Here is a 22,670-nt window from a genome sequence, read left to right as displayed (position 1 = left end):
TGCTTTTTCTACCTCCCCTCTTAAAATGTCCATGTCATACTCATTACCTGCTGGTGATATCTGCTTCATTCTTCAATCAGTTTCCCAACTTCATCTAATTCTAGTTTTTCTTCATATAGTCATTATAGTATCTTTTCAAACGCTGTACAATTTTACCTTTATTCATCAATAGGTTTGCCTTTTTCATCTTTAATTATGGTCTGTTTTGGTTGCCACCTTCTATTAATACTCCTAATCATTTTGTACACCTCCATAGTTTTATGCTCTCCATAGTGCTGTTCTATATTTTTGCATTGGGCTTCTAACCATTTCATCTTATCCATTTTGACTGCTTTTTTCACCTCATTACACTTTCTTCTATATTACTCATCTATCTGTTCTAATGTATCCCTTCTTATCTTCAACATTCTCTTCTCCTGTACTAACTTTAGTGTTTCTTATCTAATCCACTTCTTCTTGATCTTTTCTTCTGGTACTGTTTCTTCTGCGTCTTCCGTCGCAGAAGAAACAGTACCAGAAGTTTATCATTACTCCTTTCACTCTTAGATTCGAATTTTTTTCTTTCTCCTCACTTTTAAGTTTCTCTTCTTTAAAAAGAATAATATCTACCTTTAAGTTACTGAGTAAACTGGGGCTAGGATTTAGAAGCAATACAAATATATATTTTTCCGGATTACTGCGTAAATGATTTATCGTGTTTACATTATTTAAGTGAATTTGATGCTTTTTTTAAAAAACATCACATGAAAATGTACGCCAACTGTAGTTCTGGCACACCAAATTATCTTTCTTATCACACTTGTGATGAATTCATAGTGTTAATAGCTAATAAAACAAGAGAAATATTAATATCAGAAATTTAGGAAGCTGCTTATTTTGCAATAACACTCGATTCAACGCCAGACGTTGCCCATAATGACAACTATTATATTTAGGTATGTTACCGCAAATTCTGACATTAGAGAAACATTTATCGGGTTCATCAGTATTACACAACATAATTCCTTATATTCAGAAGAGATAGTATTTTAAAAAAAATAGAAGAATTATCTTTGGAGATAAAAATGTGCAGAGGGAAAAGCTATGATAATGCTGCCAATATGAAAGGTGTCTATACCGGTTTACAAGCTAGGCTGAAAAAACACAGTCCCTCTGCACATTATATATACCATGCTCTAGCTATTCAATACAATTTTAAAATTCCTTACCACACTTTTCAACAAAATCATTAAATCAGGAGAAATACCAGAAGATTGGAGAATCGGAATTATCATACCAATTTACATGAAAGGTGATAATAAAAATTGTAAAAATTACAGACCAATCACATTACTCAGCCATGCTTACAAAATATTTACAAGAGCATTACAGAACATAATAAAGAGCACATATGAGATCATTCTAAACAGGTAGGTTTCAGAAAAAAATTGCACTGGGAACATAACAAAAATATCTATTACTGTTTTATAGATTTTAAACAGGCATTCGACTCAATAAATAGAGTAACTTTATTAAGAATATTAAAACAGAAACAAATCGATGAAGATACCCTAGACTTCTTAGAAAAATTATAGTCTCACAGAAGCAATAATTAAATTTAATAGTATAACAACAGATAAAATAAGCATCAGTAAAGGAGTAGCCCAAGGATGTCCCATCTCCCCATACCTTTTTTAACATCTACCTAGAGGATATGGTTAACCAAGCCTTGGATAGAGAAAAAGGGATCAACCTGAATGGTTATAACCTTAATAGCATAAAATATGCGGGTGACATTGTAATGATAGCAGATACAAAAGAAAAAATGGTGAACCTAATAACTAAACTAAACTAGCTATTAAATACTTTAGCCGTATTGGCTAAAGAATACAGCATGACCATAAATACGGACAAAACAAAAATCGTGGTAATTGGGAAAAAAACTAAGAAAAAGTAAACTTCACCTTAAATGGATCAACAATTGAACAATTCAACTATGTAGGAACAGTAATAACAGAACGCTTAGATACCATGACCACTATCAAACATAGAATATCAATTGCATGGTCATCATTTAATAAGCTAGGTAAAATCTGGAAAAATAATAAAATCTCCAAACCTCTAAAAATAAAATTATATGAAGCAATTATAATACCCACTGTGCTATATGCTTCAGAAACTTGGACACTCAAGAAGACAGAGATACTAAAACTGGAGGCTTTCGATATGAAATGTCTCAGAAAAATAAATAAAATAAAATGGACAGAAAAGAAAACAAATGAAACTGTAAGACCAGACCTAAACTATACAGACTCATTAATAGAAAAGATCAAAAGAAGAAAACTTCAGTTGTATGGACATGTCGAGAGAATGCCATCAAAAAGGCTACCCAACCTCGCTCTATATATGTAAGACGAGAAGTAAAAAGAAAAAAAGGAAGACCAGTAACTAAATGGATAACATCAATAAAGGTCAACTCCGGATTACAAACCTATAGACAGTTCACCAGCCACGCAAGAAACCGAGACTCCTGGAGATTGTTGTGGAAACATGAAAGACTCAACCCGTCCTCGACGGAAAAGGACAGTGAGTAAGTCATTCCTTAAATTTAATTGGCAACTATGCTGTGAAATCTTGTCCGGAAGCAGTGCAATATTTTTGTTTTATTCAAAATGTATATATAATTAATTTTCATCTTCAACAAGAAGATGGGGTATACTCCTTAAACATTTAGCAAAAAAATCTTTAACAGTTAAAAGACTAAGTGAAACGAGGTGGTCCGCAAGAGCTAACGATTGACTTCGAAATGTGGATATAAACAAATTAAAGAGACATTACTTTCTATTTCTAACTATCTATTTCTCCTAATGAAAAACATATTTCTAATTTATAGAACTCATCATCGCAGAATATTTTGACCATTCAGAAACAGCAATTTTAACAGTTATGTGGGACAAAATTTTACAACGAATAAATGCTATTAGTAAATCTCTACAAGATTCCGATATGGATTTGTTACAGTCTTTAATTGGTTTTATTTTAGATATAAGAAATAATTATGCTGCTTTAAATGAAGAGAATTTATTAACAAATGAGACAAAATTTAGAGAAGGAACGAGTGAAAAAACGGAAGAAAAAAAAACGTATGACGAAGTTTCACAATTTAATGATGAGATTATATTAAATGGGATAGAAAATTTCATTGTTAATACTTGTAATGTCAGTTTAGACTATTCATATTTGGTCTTTTATATACTGTAATAAACCCAAAAACTTATTCTGATTATAAGACCACCGGTTTAATACACATATGTACAAGAACGCCGACTAGTTTCGCTAGCACACTGTCTAGCTTTGTCAAGACTAAAAAAGGTGATAAAAATAATAATAAATGCAAAAATAACGAAAGAATACAGTAACCGTTTACAACGGTTAGGCAACCAAATTTGACAGCTCGCGTGACATGTGTGCATGTAGCGAGATGCTTCCGTCATTATTGTGAATACGCGTTACATAATTTTTTAGCGTACTGTACTTCAGCCATACTTAATGAAGTAATCAGATTTTTCCATGTATCTTTCAATACTGCTCCTTGATTTCTGTTCAGGTTATTTCCTGTTCGTAGGACCACTGCTGCTTCTTTGAATATTCGGCATCTGTAATCATCCTCTATATATGGCATTGAGCTGTTTTCCCAATCTGTTGCGTGGTTAGAAGTGGAGAAGTGATGCGCCAAACCGGAGCTATCTGACCTGTTGTGATTTATATCTCCAACGGGTTCCTTCTATCTAATTTCCAGGCTTCTTGAAGTTTGGCCTATGTAGGAAAGTCCACAAGTGCCTGGTACTTGAAACCTGCATATTTGAAAAATGGAACGCTGTCTTTAAGGGATCTTAAAAACTGTCTAATAGTTGCAGTCGGTTTAAACTCAACTCTGATGTTGTAAGGCTTGAAAATTCTAGCTATTTTAGTGGAGACTGAACCAAACAGGGGATGACTACGGATGAAACGTACTGAGTAGCTATCCTTTGTTGTTGGAGGTTATTTTTATAAAGCAATTTGTTGATTATGTTTGGAGGATAACCATTTTGAGATAGCGATTTCGATATTTGAGAAAGTTCTGTACGTACATCTTCGTCTGTGACTATGCTTTGGGCTCTATTTCGTAACATATGGATGATGCTTTATTTTTTTGAATGATGATGACTGGAAGTAAAATGCAGATACAGTCCAGTATCTGTTCAACAGAATAAACGGAAGGAATACGTTGGAGATGTACATCACAACAGAACGGATAGCTCAGGTTTGGCGCATCACTTCTCCACTTCTAACCACGCAACAGATTGGGAAAACAGTTCAATGCCATATATAGAGGATGATTACAGATGCCGAATATTCAAAGAAGCAGCAGTGGTCCTACGAACAGGAAATAACCTAAACAGAAATCAAGGAGCAGTATTGAAAGATACATGGAGAAATCTGATTAATTCATTAAGTATGGCGGAACTACAGTACGCTAAAAACTATGTAACGCGTATTCACAATAATGACTGAAGCATCTCGCTACATGCACACATTGTCACGCGAGCTGTCAAATTTGGTCGCCTAACCGTTGTAAAAGGTTACTGTATTCTTTCTTTTTTTTTTATTTATTATTTTTTTCACCTTTTTTAGTCTTGACAAAGCTAGACAGTATATAATCAGAATAAGTTTTTGTCGTTATTACTGTTAATGTCATTTGGGATAAGCTAATTTTGGAAATTAATGAAAGCACAAAAAGCTATTTAAGATATATTAGATATGTTTGTCTATTTTTCTTTTTTTTTTTTGAGGAAAGATATAAATCAAGACAAGTAGAAGACTAGTATTATTAACAAAATTTTACAAACTTATGAGACTAATATTGACTCAGAATGAAAATAAATAATTTTTAATAATGATAAAGGAAGAAAATTCTTCAAGTAAAAATATGTACAAATTTATAAAGGATGGGTTAAGGTCTACTTCTCCGAACGTAGAAACAATTTTAGAAATATTTTTGACGATGTCTATTTCAAATGCAAGTGCTTAATGTTAATTTTCAGTGTTGAAACGAATAAAAAAATTATTTAAGAAGCAACTTGCAACAAAATAAAACAAGTGACCTGTCGTTAATATGCATTGAATCAAATATAATGGACTCAATTAATTATGATGATATTATAGATATATTTGCTAAAACCAAAGGGAGAAAACAACTTTTAGTTATTTTTTTTTAAATTTAAATTTGAACTGATTTATTTTTATACTTTTTAAATGCAAATATAGTATATGTATACCAATGTTTGTTATTTTTATTTTATTAAAATGAATTATTATGGAAATGTGGACTTTTATTTTCAATTAACTAAAAAAAAAATGAGTATGAATTTGATTAACTAAAATAGACTTGTTCTTTTGAGGCTCACAATGATGTTGCGCCTAGGGCCTCCAAAAGTATAAATGCGGCCCTGCTTCCCTACTATCATCAGCTGCACTTTTCACTCTAAGATGCTTTATGGTTATGAAAATTTTATTCTAGTAATAATTATTATTATTAATGTTCGAATGACATGAAGCAGGCCAACTCCTTCTACTTTGTGCCATGTTGTGTACTAATACTTTTAGATTTAGAGACGAAGATGGACGAATTAATAAGTTGTTATTAACCACCATTCTTCAAGCTATTTTTATTATTTGGTCCCGGCACTGATTCGGTAACACTTTATAAAAAATAAATAACATAAAACGTATCAAGTAGAGAATTGCCCAGAAGATACCTGACTGATACGCATACATTTGAAAACAATTCCCCCCCCCCTCCTCAAAATATTACATATTTTGAGGAGTGGGAGAGAGAAATATTTAATAATATTTCTCCTCAATATTTAAGTTAACCTCGCAGATAACTTAAATATTGTATCGTCTTTTTAATCATTGTTATTCTACTGATCTATTTCTTGCAGCGTGGTCGGATTTGCCCATACCCACATATCTCTAGTATCAATTTGAACACCAGATATTTGAAAGTTCAAACCTTGTTTAAAGTTATTAAATACGTTGAAATGGATATAGGTATTTCTTCCCGAGTACAGAAGAATAATACTTATACACCTAAAATTTAATGTTAAACAACCATAGAGATTTAGTCAAATAAGCATGAAGCAGAAAGGAGGGAAAAAAAGCTAAAAGATAGATATACTCACTTAGCAATCTGAGTGAAGATCACAACAGTATCTGATAAACACATTCCTATTAGACCCGCCTGTCTCAACCAAATGTCGCTACATTTCTTTGTAATCACGACACCCGTTTTCCTAGAGTTTCCTATTTTGGCAAACATCCGAAATTGCTTCTCAAATGAAGGGGTGATTAGGTGAGTCGGAGCAATAACAGTAGGGCACAAACAGGCTGTCGAAGAAGAAGAGAATGGTTCTCCAGAATTTTTAACGCGTCTAATAGCATTCGTTGCTAAAGAACTTCGTAATTCATTGTTGATTTTTGAGTTGTCCACATCAAAATGTTTGACATCAGCATCACTGCTTCCCATATCACAAGTGATCAATGGCAAGACTTTGCCTATTTTCATAGATAATATTTGATTATCACCATTCCCTGATGAGATGTCGCATACCACTGTAGGTTCCATTGCGGACATAGTGGAATGCACACTCTCTGTAGAAGATGGTGGAAGGTGACTGGCTGATGAGCTGTTTCCTTTATTTTCTGTTTGCAATGTCTCCGGTAATGTTAAGTCGAAGGAAGTGTAGAATTCCTCATCATCTTCTTGATTTGTAATAGAACTCCTCGAATTATCAGGTGGCGTGCTAACTTCAGCTAAGTTAACTGTGGTAACAAAACCTTCATCATCAAAAACACTCGTTACCTCAAAAGTATCCGATCCTGGCTCAGTCTTCATATGTTGATTTTTCAAACAAAACTCATGAAATCTGTTCAAGCTGGACTTTGAAGACAATCTTTCTTCATCTAATAACTGCATATATTCTCTATATCTTGCGTTTGTGTCTAGATAAGGGCTTGTGTTCGGGCCAAAGTAGTTACCAAATCTGAACGGTTGATCTCGCATAAAGAAGGACTCATTTTGACGACTGCTAGGTATGCAGTGGATATTTGAGTCGTTCATCAATTTACTATACCCACAACGGGGTACAGCTAAAATCTTTTTCATGTTGTATCTTCAAGGAAAGCGTCTCCGGTATGTCTGGAAACTAAAAAAGAAAAATTGACTTTCCATTATAACGAAACACACGATATTTTATATTATAAAAGCAAAACTGTGATATAACCATTTATGGTATTAATTTTGTGAAATAGAGCTAATGGTATTAAATAGAAATAATGGTACTAAATTTTGACTTTGCTCCCTGAAGTTTAGAAAACCTATTATTACAATATGTCACTCGAGCTTCTAGTTTTTGGAAACACTTAATATGGATATTTCGTATATCAATGGTTATTGGTGACATTATTGATCCATTTGTACAAGTTAGGAGTGGAATATCACAGGATTCAGCTTTATTGTTCTTAGGCTTTAATATAATATATTCATAATTGATTTACGTTCAAATACTGAGATTAAAATAATTTCAGTCTTTATAAATGAGTGAAAACAGAAGCTAGCTTCGAATAATTACTTCTTTACAGCCGGATGTCCCAGTGGATAGTATACTCGCTCTCCAAACAACAGGCTGTGGGTTCGAATCCCGCCATGAGCATAGATGTTTGTAAAAGCCTGCTCTGGATGGGCTTGTATAGCTCCTTGAGTTTATAAGGCCGTTTCAAAAACTCAAAATATTGAAAGAGGGGGATATGAAGTGGAAAATTATAATTAGCACGGAGATAAACACATGTTGAACACGAATATTTCTGTGGTTTAGAAAATCTTCATTTAATTTCCGGTATGGTTTAGGTTTATTTGGCACAAAGACAACACAGGTCATAATGCACCATACTAAAGGTTACAACTATACATAAACAGAAGATTGTAAACAATATGTCTGTACAAAAATCTAGTTACACAAAGCAACATCTACAGATAAACAGAACTGCTGCAGAGGGCACAGCAGCACACAAGGTCAGAGGTTATTACGGTAGTAAAAAAATAGTTAACAATATAAGTTAATACACAAAATACGCAACACCAAGTCAAGGAATGCAGTATCTACATATATGTAAAATTATAACAGATGCTTTTACAGCAGTGGGAAAATAGGCAAAAAGGAATTATTGTACAATATGCATGGATGAAAATTAAATTTAGCAATGCAGTATAAACAGAATCTAGCAATATATATAAACAGAATTACTAGAAGGTACACATAAAATGCATGGAGACCATATGTTTCTAAACATAAAACAGGTTTATTAAAATAGACAATATAACCCGACATGTTTCGTAAGTCGTTAGACTAAGTCCGTAGGGTTACAAGACTTCTATATATATATATATATATATACACACACACACACACACAGGAAAATACACACGGTAAATGTTATCAGATCTTCAACATTAATACATATAAACAAAGTAACACACACACACACACACCTTGGCAAATTTTGAGCGATCTTCTAGATGTACAGTTGGGATCTGAAAGACTGTTCGTTCTGAACAGTTTCAGAGCTCATGTTTATTTTCAGAACTAATATGTAAACTTAAATATAAAGAGCTAATAAGCTAATTTAAGTAATATGTAAACGTTTGAAAAACAATACTAGGTGTCGCTTTGTTGTCACTTCTTTGTCATAATGGGCCATATGCCAGTTCCGTGGTGTTAGATTTTTGATGAATGCAGACAGAGCATTTCTGAGGTTTCTTTAAATTTTCTTATAAAACGGTATGATCAACATACGGCATTTCTGATTTCGGTTTCTTGCCGTTTTTGGCGTACTGGAAATATTGTGTGCTCTGTCCCATGCAGTGTAAGAATTATTATTATTATTCCCGACACCTCCAAGGAGTCCGAAGACTCATCGCGGGAAGACACCTACAACTGTCTCAACCACTACACCGAACCACTACTACGAATCAACGCCATCTACCGCCCACCTCCACCACTACTACAGCTAGTATGTTTTGTCTGTAAATTGCGTGTGTTCTGAAGGGCCGATTTGTCTGTATGCGGGATGAAAAACCCTGCTACCCCCGTATGAGATCGGCTAACTCACTTTCGATTGAAATCGACCAGATAAAGATTCCTCCCGTCGCGACGAGAATCGAACTTAGGCTTATTCCAATCGAAGGGCGCAATGTACCGTCATTCTTCCAATTGCGCTACGGAGGCTATTCCAGTTGTGGTTGGTTTTCTGTATATATATATATATATATATACTGAAAAGATATTTTTTCTTCCTCCGATACTTTCATAAAGATGTCCATGAACGATAAACTCATAATGTAACTCCTACGACTTGGAAACCAGGCTATACTGTTTACTTTAATAGACATCTTTTGTTTTGAAACTTATCGGAAATTAAGTGAAAATAAGCACATGTTATTTGGTAAAAATATAACATTAGATGGATACCATTAAATAGAACAGATAGATTTCAGAAATAGAATATATAAGAATACATTCTCTTTCTGAAGATATATTCTAAAGAATACATCTTGGTATTGTTATTTTGTCGTAAGAAATATTTCACGTAAGACAACTGAAGCTATCTGTTTTAATATGTTATACCTTCCGATAGAACGTAGACTAAAACCGGAAAGGTATTAGTTTTTAGTATTTAGACTTGATGGGGCAAGCAAAGTTATTGATGTTACGCCAACAGAAAATAAAGTTGCAGCATTTTCTAGAAATGTTAAGAAATTTACCTTTCCTTGATGAATACGAGAAATTTGCTTTGCTGACAACTGTCGTTTAGTGCAACAATGCCTGTAAACTTATCACTGGAAGCAATTTCAATTATTACCCTTGTCTAAATCAACAATGCATATAAAATTATTGTTTGGAAGGTTTCTGATGCGGCCGAAAAGCAGTTTTCTACAGATTGGTAGACAATACAGGGCAAAGAAACTAATAACAATGCATCAGTAGGCTTCCTGATGAACTGACATTCTTCTTCCACCTACTGTACTTTGCCAGACTGTACTTGTTGGACATAATGACGAAGCTAGCTTTCTGCAAGGAGATTAGGGTTCTCTGTATGCAAGATGCAAGACATGGCCAATTCCCCCCCCCCCCATCTTCTTCTACTTTGTAACTTTTTTTGTCCTTGCGCAATATCAAAGTCGAAACAAATAGCGACACTGAAGTTAAAATAAACAAGCTATTCACTGAAATTGAAAAAAAATGATCAAAAATTCATTTTCATATATAAATACCAACATTTTGGCGCAAATGCAAGTGATGCACCACCACGACATACAAACCTTCTGGGTTTGACTCAACTTCTAATGGTAACTATAACAACAATCGTCTTGTATCTTAAATGTCCAAGATACCATACTCTATATAATTCCTTCGATCACAAGGTGGTGACTGCCACTTTCTTTTATTGTACAAATTATATAAACTTTAAAAAAAAGGAAACTAAAGACAATAGAAAATAAGAAGAGACTTGAACCAGGACGCACACAGTATAATAACATAGAATATACTGAACTTTGCAAAACAATAGCGAAAAAGCTAAGAGGGGATATGAGACATTTTAATACAACAATTATAAGAACAGCAATAGCAAATAACAATAGTATAAGGAAAACTTCTAGATAATGCAGGTCATTTTTATATGACAGGTCTAAAAGATGAAAATGGAATGCTTGATTACAAACGGAATAAATATGTTGACGATTATAGATAAATTTTATCAAGAAATATATACGAAGGGGAAAGTTATAGAGAATAAAATAGAGAAAAGGATGCTGAAAACTTTAATGAATATAAAGTAAAGATGATGAGGTAAAACACGCATTTACAAAAATGGAAAGGTGCCTGAACTTGATGGAATACTAATCGAAATGATAAAATAAATAAATGGAGGGGTTCGCTTACATATAAAACTAACAGAATTGTATACTGGGTGTTTAAGAACGGGAAGAACATCTAAAAGTTGAAATACTGGAAAAATCATTCTTCTGTATAAGAAAGGTGATAAAAGTGACATAAATTATAGACCTACGTATGACCCTCCTCGCAGTCTTTCATAAGCTTTTTACGAAAATTATAGATGGAAGTATAAACAATACATTAAATTTCTATTAACCATAAGAGCAGACAAGTTTCAGAACATCCTTTTCAACTTTAGATCATTCAAAAGCCTTAAATCAAGTAATGGAAAAAACGAAAGAATATAATATACCAATTTCTTTGGCTATCATAGATTATGAAAAAGCCTTCGACTCAGTAGACCTATATACAGTAAAATGCTTGAAGGTTTAAAGCATATCAGAATAGACGATCTTTATATTATCACATTTGATCATATATATATATATATATATATATATATATATATATATATATATATATATATATATATATATATATATATATATATATATATATAATGGAAAAGAAAGAGAAATAGAAATAACAATAAGAGTCAGACAAGGGAGACTCTGTGTCATTAAAGTGTGTGTAGCGGAGTAGAGTACCTCCCGCGATCAGTCCTTGAACTCTTTGGAGGTGTGGCATAATAATAATAATAATAATAATAATAATAATAATCTGCTGCAGTTCTTGAATATGCTATGAGAAAATTGAACTGGGAGAAATGAAGACTGAATAGTGATGGAGAATGCTTTAGCAATTCGCGATTCGCTGATAATATCATTCTAATAGCAATATTACCAAAAGAAGTAGAACATGTGATTATTGAATTAAATGAAGTAAGTCTGGATATAGGCCTACAAATAAATATTGATAAATTAAGAATAATGTCTACTGAAAATACTCCAGAAAAATTGAAATGAAAACAAAATCGAAACAGATTGAAATAGTGAGTTCATAGTAATATCTAGGACAAATCATTACAAATAACCATAAACATGATAATGAAATTTCTGCTATAATAACAATAGGATGGAAAATTTTTAGCCATTATAGAGATATATTTAAAAGATATTTACCAAACTACTTAAAAAGAAAAATCTTAGTGTATACTCCCAACAATAACCGATAGTAGTAGTAAAACCTGGATTAAAAATAAAAAAATAAAAAAACTAGAGAAACTGAAAACGACACAACAAAACATAGAAAGAGCCATTTTGGAAATCAATTGTTAGATAAAAATAATAATATTTGGATAAGGAAGCAAACAAAGGTAATGAACATTGCATTAGTATAATAAAGGCAACAAATGGCGGTGACCAGGGCATATGACATGAGAAGGTTCTGACAACAGATGAACAAAGAAAATAACAGAATGGACACTAACAACTGGTTACCGGAAACCAGATAGACCAGTCATAGGATGAGAAAACAAGATGCTATGGATCTACGGTGGGGAGATATGCACAAGACCGGCCGAAATGCAAGCAACATGGAGAGGCATTCGTCCAGCAACGGACTGAATACAGCTGTTGATCATCATTATTTTTTTTTTCTCAATCCCACATACGAACGGTTTCAGAACTTGAGTTGCAGTAGCAATCGACGAAATGATTACCCTGTCATCCTGAAATATCATCGTTATTTTTGGGTTATTCTTTCCCCTCCACAAACTCTCATGACATATATATATATCATGAGAGTTTATATATATATATATATATATATATATATATATATATATATATATATATATATAGGTGGTTAAAGCTCTAATTAATATTCTTAGTATTTCCCATAATGTAAAACACATCTCACTAAGAGATGTATACTGTTATACATTATGCATACTGTTATACTTAATATGTATTATCCCCAAGGTAAAAAACTTTTGACATCTTTATCTCATCCAGAGTTTCTTATTCAAAGTAAAAGCACCTTGTAGCAACTTGTATAGGTAAAGTTGATAAGGCTCTGTATTACTAAAAACCTTGGTATTTCAGGATCTAGCTACACACTGAAGAGACCTCAAAAAAAGGTTGAAACCGGTCTGGGTAGTGATCCCCCCACCCATAATGTATAACAGTATACATCTCTTAGTGAAATGTGTTTTACATTATGGGAAATACTAAGAATAGTGATCAGAACTTTACCCACCTTTACAACGAGTTGCTCTGATGTTGCACTACCTTTAGACTTGAACTACGTTCAGGCGCAAACTTAACTGTTTTGTTTACTTGGGAGAAGGAGTAAAAAAAAAAAGTTTATAAAATTACTTGGTATCCTTAATATATATATATATATATATATAATATTAGTATTTACCCCTAATAATATATATATAATATTTATTATTATGGGTAAATACTATTTACTATTATATAAATAAATACTAAATACTAAATACTATTATATATATATATTTACCCCTAATATATATATATATATATATATATATATATATATATATAATATTAGTATTTACCCCTAATGCAGAGCACATCTCCTTGCGGAGATGTATGATGTTATGTATTAAAGGCAAGGGCCACTACCCAGACCGGTTTCGACCTTTATTGAGGTCTCATCAGTGGGAGACTGACTTAGAAATGCCAAGGTTTAAGTAATAAAGAGAGTAGCCCAGACTTGCAGCACTACGTGTGGAGTTTCCCAGACTTGTACTACGTGCAGGCGCAAACTTGACTTACCTGTCTGTTTGCTCACTTGGGAAATGGGATTAAAACCAAGCTTACATATGTAAAATAGCTTGGTATCTTTAACGTATATTAAACCCAAGGTAAAAAACAAAATTCTACATCTATCTTTCATCCTGAGATTTTTACTTAATAAAGTCAAAGCAGCTTATGGCAACTTGTTTGGGTAAAATTTATAAGCTCTGTATTACTTAAACATTGGTATTTCTAAGCCTGGCTCCCACTGATGAGACCTCAATAAAGGTCGAAACCGGTCTGGGTAGTGGCCCTTGCTTTTAATACATAGCATCATACATCTCCTCCAGGAGATGTGCTTTGCATTAGGGGTAAATACTAAGAATAGTGATCAGATCTTATTCCACCTTTACCACGAGTTGCCTCAGACTTGTACTACGTGCGGAGTCTCCCAGACTTGCACTACGTGTGGAGTTGCCTAGATTTACACTACGTGCAGGTGCAAACTTGACTTACCTGTCTGTTTGCTTTCTTGGGAAATAGGATTAAAACCAAGTTTATATATATAAAACAGCTTGGTATCTTTAACGTATATTAAACCCTAGGTAAAAAAAAAAACTTTCTACTTCATATATATATATATATATATATATATATATATATATATATATACATATACATATATATATATATAAACTGTTTAACGATATTTCAGATTTTTAAAATACATTAAAAGGTTATATAAATCAAGCGGATATTAAATCCATCATTATTTCAAAGCCGAATGTAGAAACGATAAAAGTTTCGTACGCAATTTGACCAGAGAGCTTACGGGAATACACTCGCCGGCATTTACGAGTTGCCCTAGCACGGACCTTATAAAACACATGATTTGCTCTAAGCGTCCATATATTCGAGAGTTCGCTTACGAAAAACACACCTCTCAGACACTTCGAGTTCCTTGGTACTGAACGAGAGTTTTTGCTCTCTGAAGGTTTCTGCCTGGTATCTGAGGAGAACCAATCAGTTCAAAACAGCTGTCAGGCTAGTAAAACCTTATCAAAATGGACCAATAAAAGGCAAATATATGGACGCTTGGGCAAGCGATCATGTTTTCTAAGGTCCGCGCAAGAGCAAATTGCAAATGCCGGCGAGTGTATTCCCGTAAGCTCTCTGGTCAGTTTCGTACGAAACTTTCATAGTTTCTACATTCGGCTTTGAAAATAATGCTGGATTTAATATCCACTTGATTTATATAATTTTGCAACGCCGAACTGAAGCCTTTTGGCCCTTTATTTTAGTAAATACATTAAAGGTGTTTCTCTCCTAATATGAAAGGGTAACAAAACCCTGAAGGGAATGCCATGACTTTTTATGATACCCTTCCCCCCACCCTGCATGCTAATAATACTTCTGCTATTCGACCATTCTAAAGCTAGCAAATGAACATTTTTCAGAAGAACGTCGAATTAGAAATGAAATAAAGTACTGTGAACAGTAATAATAATAATAAGTTAATGCCTTTTTATTCCCCCTATAGAATGTAGGCAAGGCCTTTTAAACCCTATCTAGCTTTAAGGAGAATGAGTGGGCAATTCACTCTCCCCCGGTAGCCAATCAGAGATACCTGGTTCACGTCTATCATTCATTATAGGCAACCACTGATAAAGGGACCAGCAAAGAAGTGTTGTCATTTCTTGGTACCTCTGGGAGAAAAAACCCACTTGCCCATGACACAGATCGACTAACGCAGGAAACGGTCAAGGAAAGGCATATAAAAAATAGCTTCTCCAGTAGGTGACTAGACTCGTACTATAAGTCCATCTTCGTGAGCTTAGCACAGAGGATGCAAGTGCACTTCACTAAACTACACAGGCCAATAATAATGATGATACACAATAAAAGCATTCTTGCAATATATTTTGACAAGACCAGACTGGTAGTAAGTATCTTTGACGAAGTTGTTTACCCCAAGTAAGACATTCCCATTGTACAAAAGTGCCATAACGGAAGCAGCAAATTAAAAAAAAAAAAAAATCAGCCAACATCTTTTATTCCCTTATAGTGAGTAGGCTAGGCCATTTTAGCCCTATCTAACTCTAAATTTTGGAGACTGAATGGACAGTTCAATCTCCACTGGTAGCCAATCAGTGGAGATAGCTGGTCCAAGGTTATCACTAATTTAAGCAGCCTGCAGTGAAGAGATGGCTAAACAAGTCTCACCATTTCCCTAACCCTAACACAATATTTTTTTATGTCTGAAATAGTGTGGGTTCTATGGTCAATTTTCTTGAGTTTACGGGATAAAAAAACCGATTTTTCCTGGAGAAAAAGCCCGCTTGCTCGAGACAGAGAGAAGCAAATTATAAGTAGGTTAATATTTTGTGCATATATGTTATATGCAATGTGGAACTGGGATATGGAAATTAATGAAATGTGGGTGCAGATGGTCAAGGATATTAAAGTATGTGCAAAAGAGGTTATTGGAGAAAAAAGGGGAAAAGACTACATCAAAGGGAAGCATGGTGATGGAGTAAGGCTGTTCAAGAGGCAATTAAAGAGAAAAGATATATTTTCAAACAATGGCAGAGAACTAAATATGACAGAGATTTTATATACTCACAAGCATATAAAATGGCTAAGAAGAAATCCAAAAAGGCCATCAGCGAAGCAAAGTTTAACAAGTTTGATGAATTACATAATTGACTAGAAACCCGAGAAAGATATATACATAGACTGGCAAAAGCAAGAAAAAGAAAGGTAAGAGACTTCCCACATGTTAAATGCATCAAAGATGAAAACAGGAAAACATGTGAGGATGACATAAAAAGTAGGTGGGGAAGGTATTAGAATGGATTGTTGAATGGAAGAATTTCCACGAGAACAAGTGGAACGGGATATACCTAATATGGGATTAATTAACAGAGTGTCAGCACATGAAGTGGAGGCAGCTTTAAAGAAAATGAAACCTTAAGTCTTTAGGGTCAGATGGAGTCCTGGCAGAAGTTTGGAAGATAATGGAAAATACAGGAATTGTTAGGCTGGTTGAACTTTTTAATAGAATATTAAAAGACGGAAAGATGCCAGATTCTTGGAGACAAAGCTACTTGATACCAATTTATAAAAATAAAGGAGATATTTAAGATTGTACAAACTACACAGGTATCAAGTCCATGAGTCACACGATGAAGCTGTGAAAGAAAGTCATAGAGAGAAAATTAGGATGGAAACTTCAATATCAGAAAATCAGTTTAGCTTTATGCCTGGAAGATAAACAACTGAACCAATTTTTTGCATCCAACTAATGGAGAAGTATAGCGAAAGAAAAAAGACATTATTATTATTGTGACACCTCCAGGGAGTCCAAAGACTCATCAAGGGAGAATGTGCCAACACCATCGAACGATTGGTCCCCTTCTAACTACTAACCGCGCTCAAACCTGCTTAACTTTTTGCGAGCCATTAGAAGCAGAGGCTCTACCAATCGACCAACCTTTGCTGACTGCACATGATATTCATAGATCTTGAGAAAGCATACGACAGAGCTCCAAGAGAAGTTCTCTGGAGAGAATCTCCAACGAAAATCAGTCCCATTTAACTATATCTACAACGTTCAAGATATGTTCAATGAGGCAGTAACATCTGTAAGAAGTTCCTGTGGTGACACTGATTATTTCCCGGTGAGAGTTGAACTACACCATGGCTCTGCTCTTAATCCATATTTGTTCTCATTGATATTAAAATAATCTTACTGAATTGGTGCGAGGAGAGGCGCCATGGTATACGAAGTTTGCAGACGATGTTTTGATTGAATATACAAGAGAGATTCGAGATTGGAAATGTGGAGTAAGGCCTAGGAATGTAACGGATTAAGATTGTGTAGGACAAAAACAATAAATATAAGGAGTGCTGTTTTAGTAAAGAAAGAAATGATGAAGAGAATACGTTAGTAATGATTGAAAATCATATTTTGGAGGGGAAAGAAAATGTTAGGTGTTTAAGTTCAGTGTGTGTGTGTGAGAGAGAGAGAGAGAGAGAGATGGTGAGATTGATGAAGATGTGACTGTTAAAATTAGCACTGGATGGTTAAAGTGGAGACAAGCCAGTAATGTTTCATGTAATAAGCGTGTCCCGATTCGTCTAAAGGGGAAGTTCTATAAGTCAGTTGTGAGACCTGCCATGTTGTATGGTTCAGAATGTTGGAAGAAAAGGATAAATGCGGCAGAGATAAAAATGTTAAGGTGGATGTGCAGAATAACGAGAAAGGATAAAATAAAAAAAATTTAAAAAAAAAATCAGCTAATGCCTTTTTATTCCCATATAGGTTGTAGGCGAGGAAGGATAAAATTAGAAATGAATTTATCAGAGGTAGTTTGGGAGTGGTACGAATAGTGGAAAAAATGAGGGAAAATATGTTAAGATGGTTTGGACATGTTGAATGGGGCTCAGCAGTTGAAAGTGTAAATAAGACTATGAATCTGAATGTGGATGGGAAGAAGTAGACCAAGAAAGACATGGAGATTAGTGATGAGAAGATTCATGGAAGAGTGTGGAGCAACTGAAGAAATGGCACAAGATAGGAAAGAATGAAAAAAGAGAACTCACAAGGCTGACCCCAAATAGATGGGATAAGGTCCAAGAGGAAGAAGAAAATATTTCTGGCATGATTGTCAAAATTTTGGAAAAAAATGGCGATTAGAATTCAGGAATCTTAGAGTATCTAAGTGATTATAATCAAATTTAATAACCAAATGACAACTGTCTTAATTTTTAGTTTATTATTATGTGACACCTCCATGGAGTCCAGGGATTCATCGCGGGAGGGCACTCTACTCCACTCAAATAACCGTCTCCCTACCACTTAATTCTCCTACTACACAAAATTGCAATCAACACCATCTACTGCCCATCAACACTACCAACAGATTTTTTGTCTTAAATTGCGTGTGTTCTGAATTAACAACGTTGAATACGAGGTGTGGCAATTTAATTTCCGCAATGCACCTATGAAAAACGGAACTATACATTAGTGGCTACTGTCGCCTTCGAAGTAGTCCCCCTGTGCATTTATACACTGGTTTAGACGGTGTTTCCATTTTTGAAACCAGGCCTGGAACTCTTTTTCTGGAATGCAATAAAATAGTGTTAGCTATCTCTTCACTGCGTGCTGCTTAATTGGTGATAGCTTTGGGTCAGCCATCTCTGATTGTATACCAGTGGAGATTGAACTGCACACCCAGTCAAGTTAGACAGGGGTAAAACGGCCTTGCAAACGTCCTACTCTATAAGGGAATAAAAGTCGTTAGTTGATTTGTTTTTAAGATTGAAGTCAATGTAATAAATTATCCCGAAAAATATTATAATCATTGTCTCACTTGTCTCAATATCGCATTCCAGTTACTATTTACTGATCATGTGACGTAGACCTATATCGTAGTTATTATTATTACTATCACATGACACCTCCATGAAGTCCAAGGACTCATCGTGGGAGGACACTCTACACTGCTAAATACATCTCACTCTCTCCACTACTATTTAATTCTCCTACTACCACACTACTATCGTCAACGTCATCTGCCCATCATTGTCAACAACAGTATTTTTTGTGTGTAAATTGCGTAGGTTCTGAAGGCCGATTAGTTTGTGCGCGGGATGAAAAACCCCCTGCTACCGCCATATGAGATCGGCTAACTCACCTTCAATTGAAAAAGCCCCATAAGGAATCCTCTCGTAACGACAAGAATCGAACCCAATTCTTTTCCAATCGAATGGCGCAATGTTCCGCTGTTCTTCCAATTGCGCTACGGAGGCGTAGTAGTTGTAGTCATTCAATGATTAAATAAGAATTAATCCCAGGTGAAGTCACTTGTTGCTAGAAATAATCAGAGACATTAGTTTCAATCACCATGATATTAACGTTTGTGGGAAGATACTGTTGTTGTGAGTTCTACACTGTACTTAATTTGTTATATTCACTGAGAGGCCGAAAAAATCGAGCTACCTAGCTACAGCCGTTTTGCAGATCAAAAACAACAAAGGAGGTTTTAAACTGCGTACAGAAGACCATTTGTAGCCCAAGAAGCGCTTCGGTATAAACTGGGAAAGTTCCTTCCAGGAATACATCCTCTTGCAAAGATTGTACTGATTATTCCACTAGTACTGATTTGCGGAGGAAAAACAACTACTTTCTGTGACTGCACACACACGATGATCCAGATCCACAAGGTTGAAGCAGCCAAAGTAAAGAACACTATAAAGGCAACTGCATTGGCCGACAGGGCATATATTATTGCACATATTATTGCAGATGCAATATATCAACAACCACTTGAAGTCCGTTGTGCTATTGACCGACTGGAGGTTTTGAATACGATGTTCTTCGTCTACAGAAACAACCATTGCCAAAATATATCCAACATATTATGAGAACAGGAACTTATCGGTGATGAATGGTTAACTACGTGGGGTCCAGAACACTAGAATTTTCTAATGAATGACAATGGATCTGAGTCCACATAAAGAATTATGGTGTTAGCAACAAACTAGGCACTTGAATATTTGGCCCTAAACAATACATGGTTTACAGAAGGGACTTTTGCAACATCCCCCAATACTATTAGATCAATTATATATCATCCGATCTAACATTGGGCTATTTACTGTAATAGTGTGTAAGTCTTTCGGTCTACAGAGTGCCGAGCAACCTATAAGGAACTCCTCCGGGAAATCTTGGATAAGTCTGAGTATCTAGGATTCAATAATGATCGTTGATGTATGATGGTCGATTTTGAAAGTGCTTTGATCAGTACTCTTTCTACATTCCTTGGATCGCATGGTTCATCTCATGGCGGTTTCTATCCTGATCCAGAGAGAGAGAGAGGCAGGAGCAAAGTTTAGGACCAACTCTGGCATATAGGAATGATGAGAAGGTAAAACATTTTTGTGGAATGTTGGATGGACTGGCTTTTCTACCAAGAGATGAAGTGGCCAATAGGATGGATTATCTGATGAAGAATATACCCGATGTCGAAGGACTGGAAGCCCCTGCAGAATATTTCAGTAGCACTTACGAGTATGTGTTCAGAACTTGTCGCGCACATAGCTGCTACTGTTGCAACTGGGGCGAATATTCCATGTGTGAGGTGCTCATCTACCGACTAGCAATATCACCGATATTATATTTTGCATTTATTCCCATTTAAGATTCCCATAATAGTTATCAAACTTCGCGTGATTCCTAAAAGTAAACACTATAGACTAATGCTTCATGAAGCAGACACTTTCGATGCGTAAACATTGCATCACATTTGCGTTAATAGCTTGATTGTGCGTTCAAAATACATCCATCCTTCAGCCCTTTGAAGAAATATGCAGATGGCGCAGCGGGTCAAATTCTTAGCGCTCTAATAGTTTTAAACCGCTCAGAAGGAAAGGCTTAGTGAGCTCTGAGAAAGTAGCACCTAGATGCAGTGATTGACTATTGGCAAGCAATCCAATTGAACGTTGCCATTTGTCATGTGTTGCTGTTTTTGTTTTCTGAGTTTCATCTGTTTTGCGTGCGTGAATCGTGAAATGACGTGGTAAGGAAGTTTTTATATATAAAATATTAGAAAACAATAACGAAGGAGAATGCAATATTTGGTTGGTATATTTGAATTACTGAAAGGTGTAAAATTTGCAAGGGGAGGACGAGACTTACCTCCTTCGACTACAGTACTGTTTCCCATTGTAAATATGGGCAAAAAGTTATACATTTATCGAAAATTATATATTAAAAACTTGTCTATAATACATTATATAATACGGACAAGTTTTTAGTATATAATTTTCGATAAATGTATAACTTTTTTGCCTACATTTACAATGGGAAACAGTACTGTAGTCGAAGGAGGTAACCCCTCGTCCTCCCCTTGCAAATTTTACACCTTTGAGTAATTCAAATATACCAACCAAATATTGCATTCTCCTTCATTATTGTTTTCTAATATATTATTATTATTATGTGACACCTCGGGAGCCCAAGGACTCACCGAGCTAGAGTGTGCCAACAGCATCGAACGATTTATTCCCTTCCAACTATTAACCGCGCTCAAACTTGCTTAACTTTTTGCGTGAGCCATTAGTAGCAGAGGATCTACCAATCGACCAACCTTTGCTACAGTATCTTAAAAAATTGTCCCCCCTCTGTGCAGATTTGGTTACAATTAATTGATAAATTAAAGAATTAAAAAATAAATTGCATTAGAACAATCAATATCGTTCTAATGCAATTAATTGCATTAGACCAATTAAGATTAGCACTGATGTGCTATGCACTTAAGCCTTTCATACATCGATAAAAATGCAATCATAAGATCAAACTGACGCGAATTTTGTAGCGCGGGCTGCATAAGCCACGGCAGCACACCGAACCGAAATGAGCACGCGACGCCACCTGCTGGGACACTTTGTTTCTACCAGTTTTGGAATGTCCATCATGTAACCACTGATGAGCGGAATCGCATCAACAACTTTGTTGAAATTTTATTTCCATGGACTTGTTGGGCATGACCACTTAACCATCTGGAAGGCCATTGAAAGTAATGGAAAAGATCAGGTTCTTGTATCAATAGCTCTGATTAAGACTTCTTGCGGTGAGCATTAAAGAAAACGAGTCAAAATGTCTCAAAGGAGCATCAAGAGCTTGAAGAACCTGTCCAGACTAAGTGAATGGGAGGAAGACCGTGAACTTTAATGCTTAATGAGATATTTAATATTCGATATTGTTCTTTATTTGATTTTTTAAAGATACGGTATGATGTTTCCTTTATTATGTTAAATTTTCCATAGAACAATGAGCTATAAATTTATAACACACGTTAATGCATGCTATGCTGCAATAATTATACCATCCTCACTACAGCTTTCTGGTATAATGAATGTAATATTTTACGTCAGGGAAGTGTTCATGAGCCACAAATAATAATAAGAATGAAAATCGTGA

The 22,670-nt window shown here is 34.8% G+C and overlaps 1 protein-coding gene across 1 annotated transcript in view; it reads right to left on the bottom strand.

Annotated features, from left to right (window-relative positions):
• LOC150108526 (uncharacterized) overlaps nucleotides 1-22,670 on the bottom strand; it is a 79,993-nt gene that overhangs the window by 44,837 nt on the left and 12,486 nt on the right. The window contains exon 2 of the mRNA XM_090390480.1: nucleotides 6,204-7,226. Coding sequence (XP_090246606.1) covers nucleotides 6,204-7,186 — 983 coding nt within the window. The 5' untranslated portion in view covers nucleotides 7,187-7,226. The remainder of the gene's footprint in view (nucleotides 1-6,203; nucleotides 7,227-22,670) is intronic.

The sequence above is a fragment of the Typopeltis vanoorti genome, chromosome 3 (genome assembly GCF_054136105.1).
Source record: "Typopeltis vanoorti isolate ZY-2024b chromosome 3, IOZ_Tvanoo_1.0, whole genome shotgun sequence".
NCBI lineage: Eukaryota > Metazoa > Arthropoda > Arachnida > Uropygi > Thelyphonidae > Typopeltis > Typopeltis vanoorti.
Note: the sequence above shows the minus strand (reverse complement) of the source record. Positions and strands in the feature narration are given on the sequence as shown.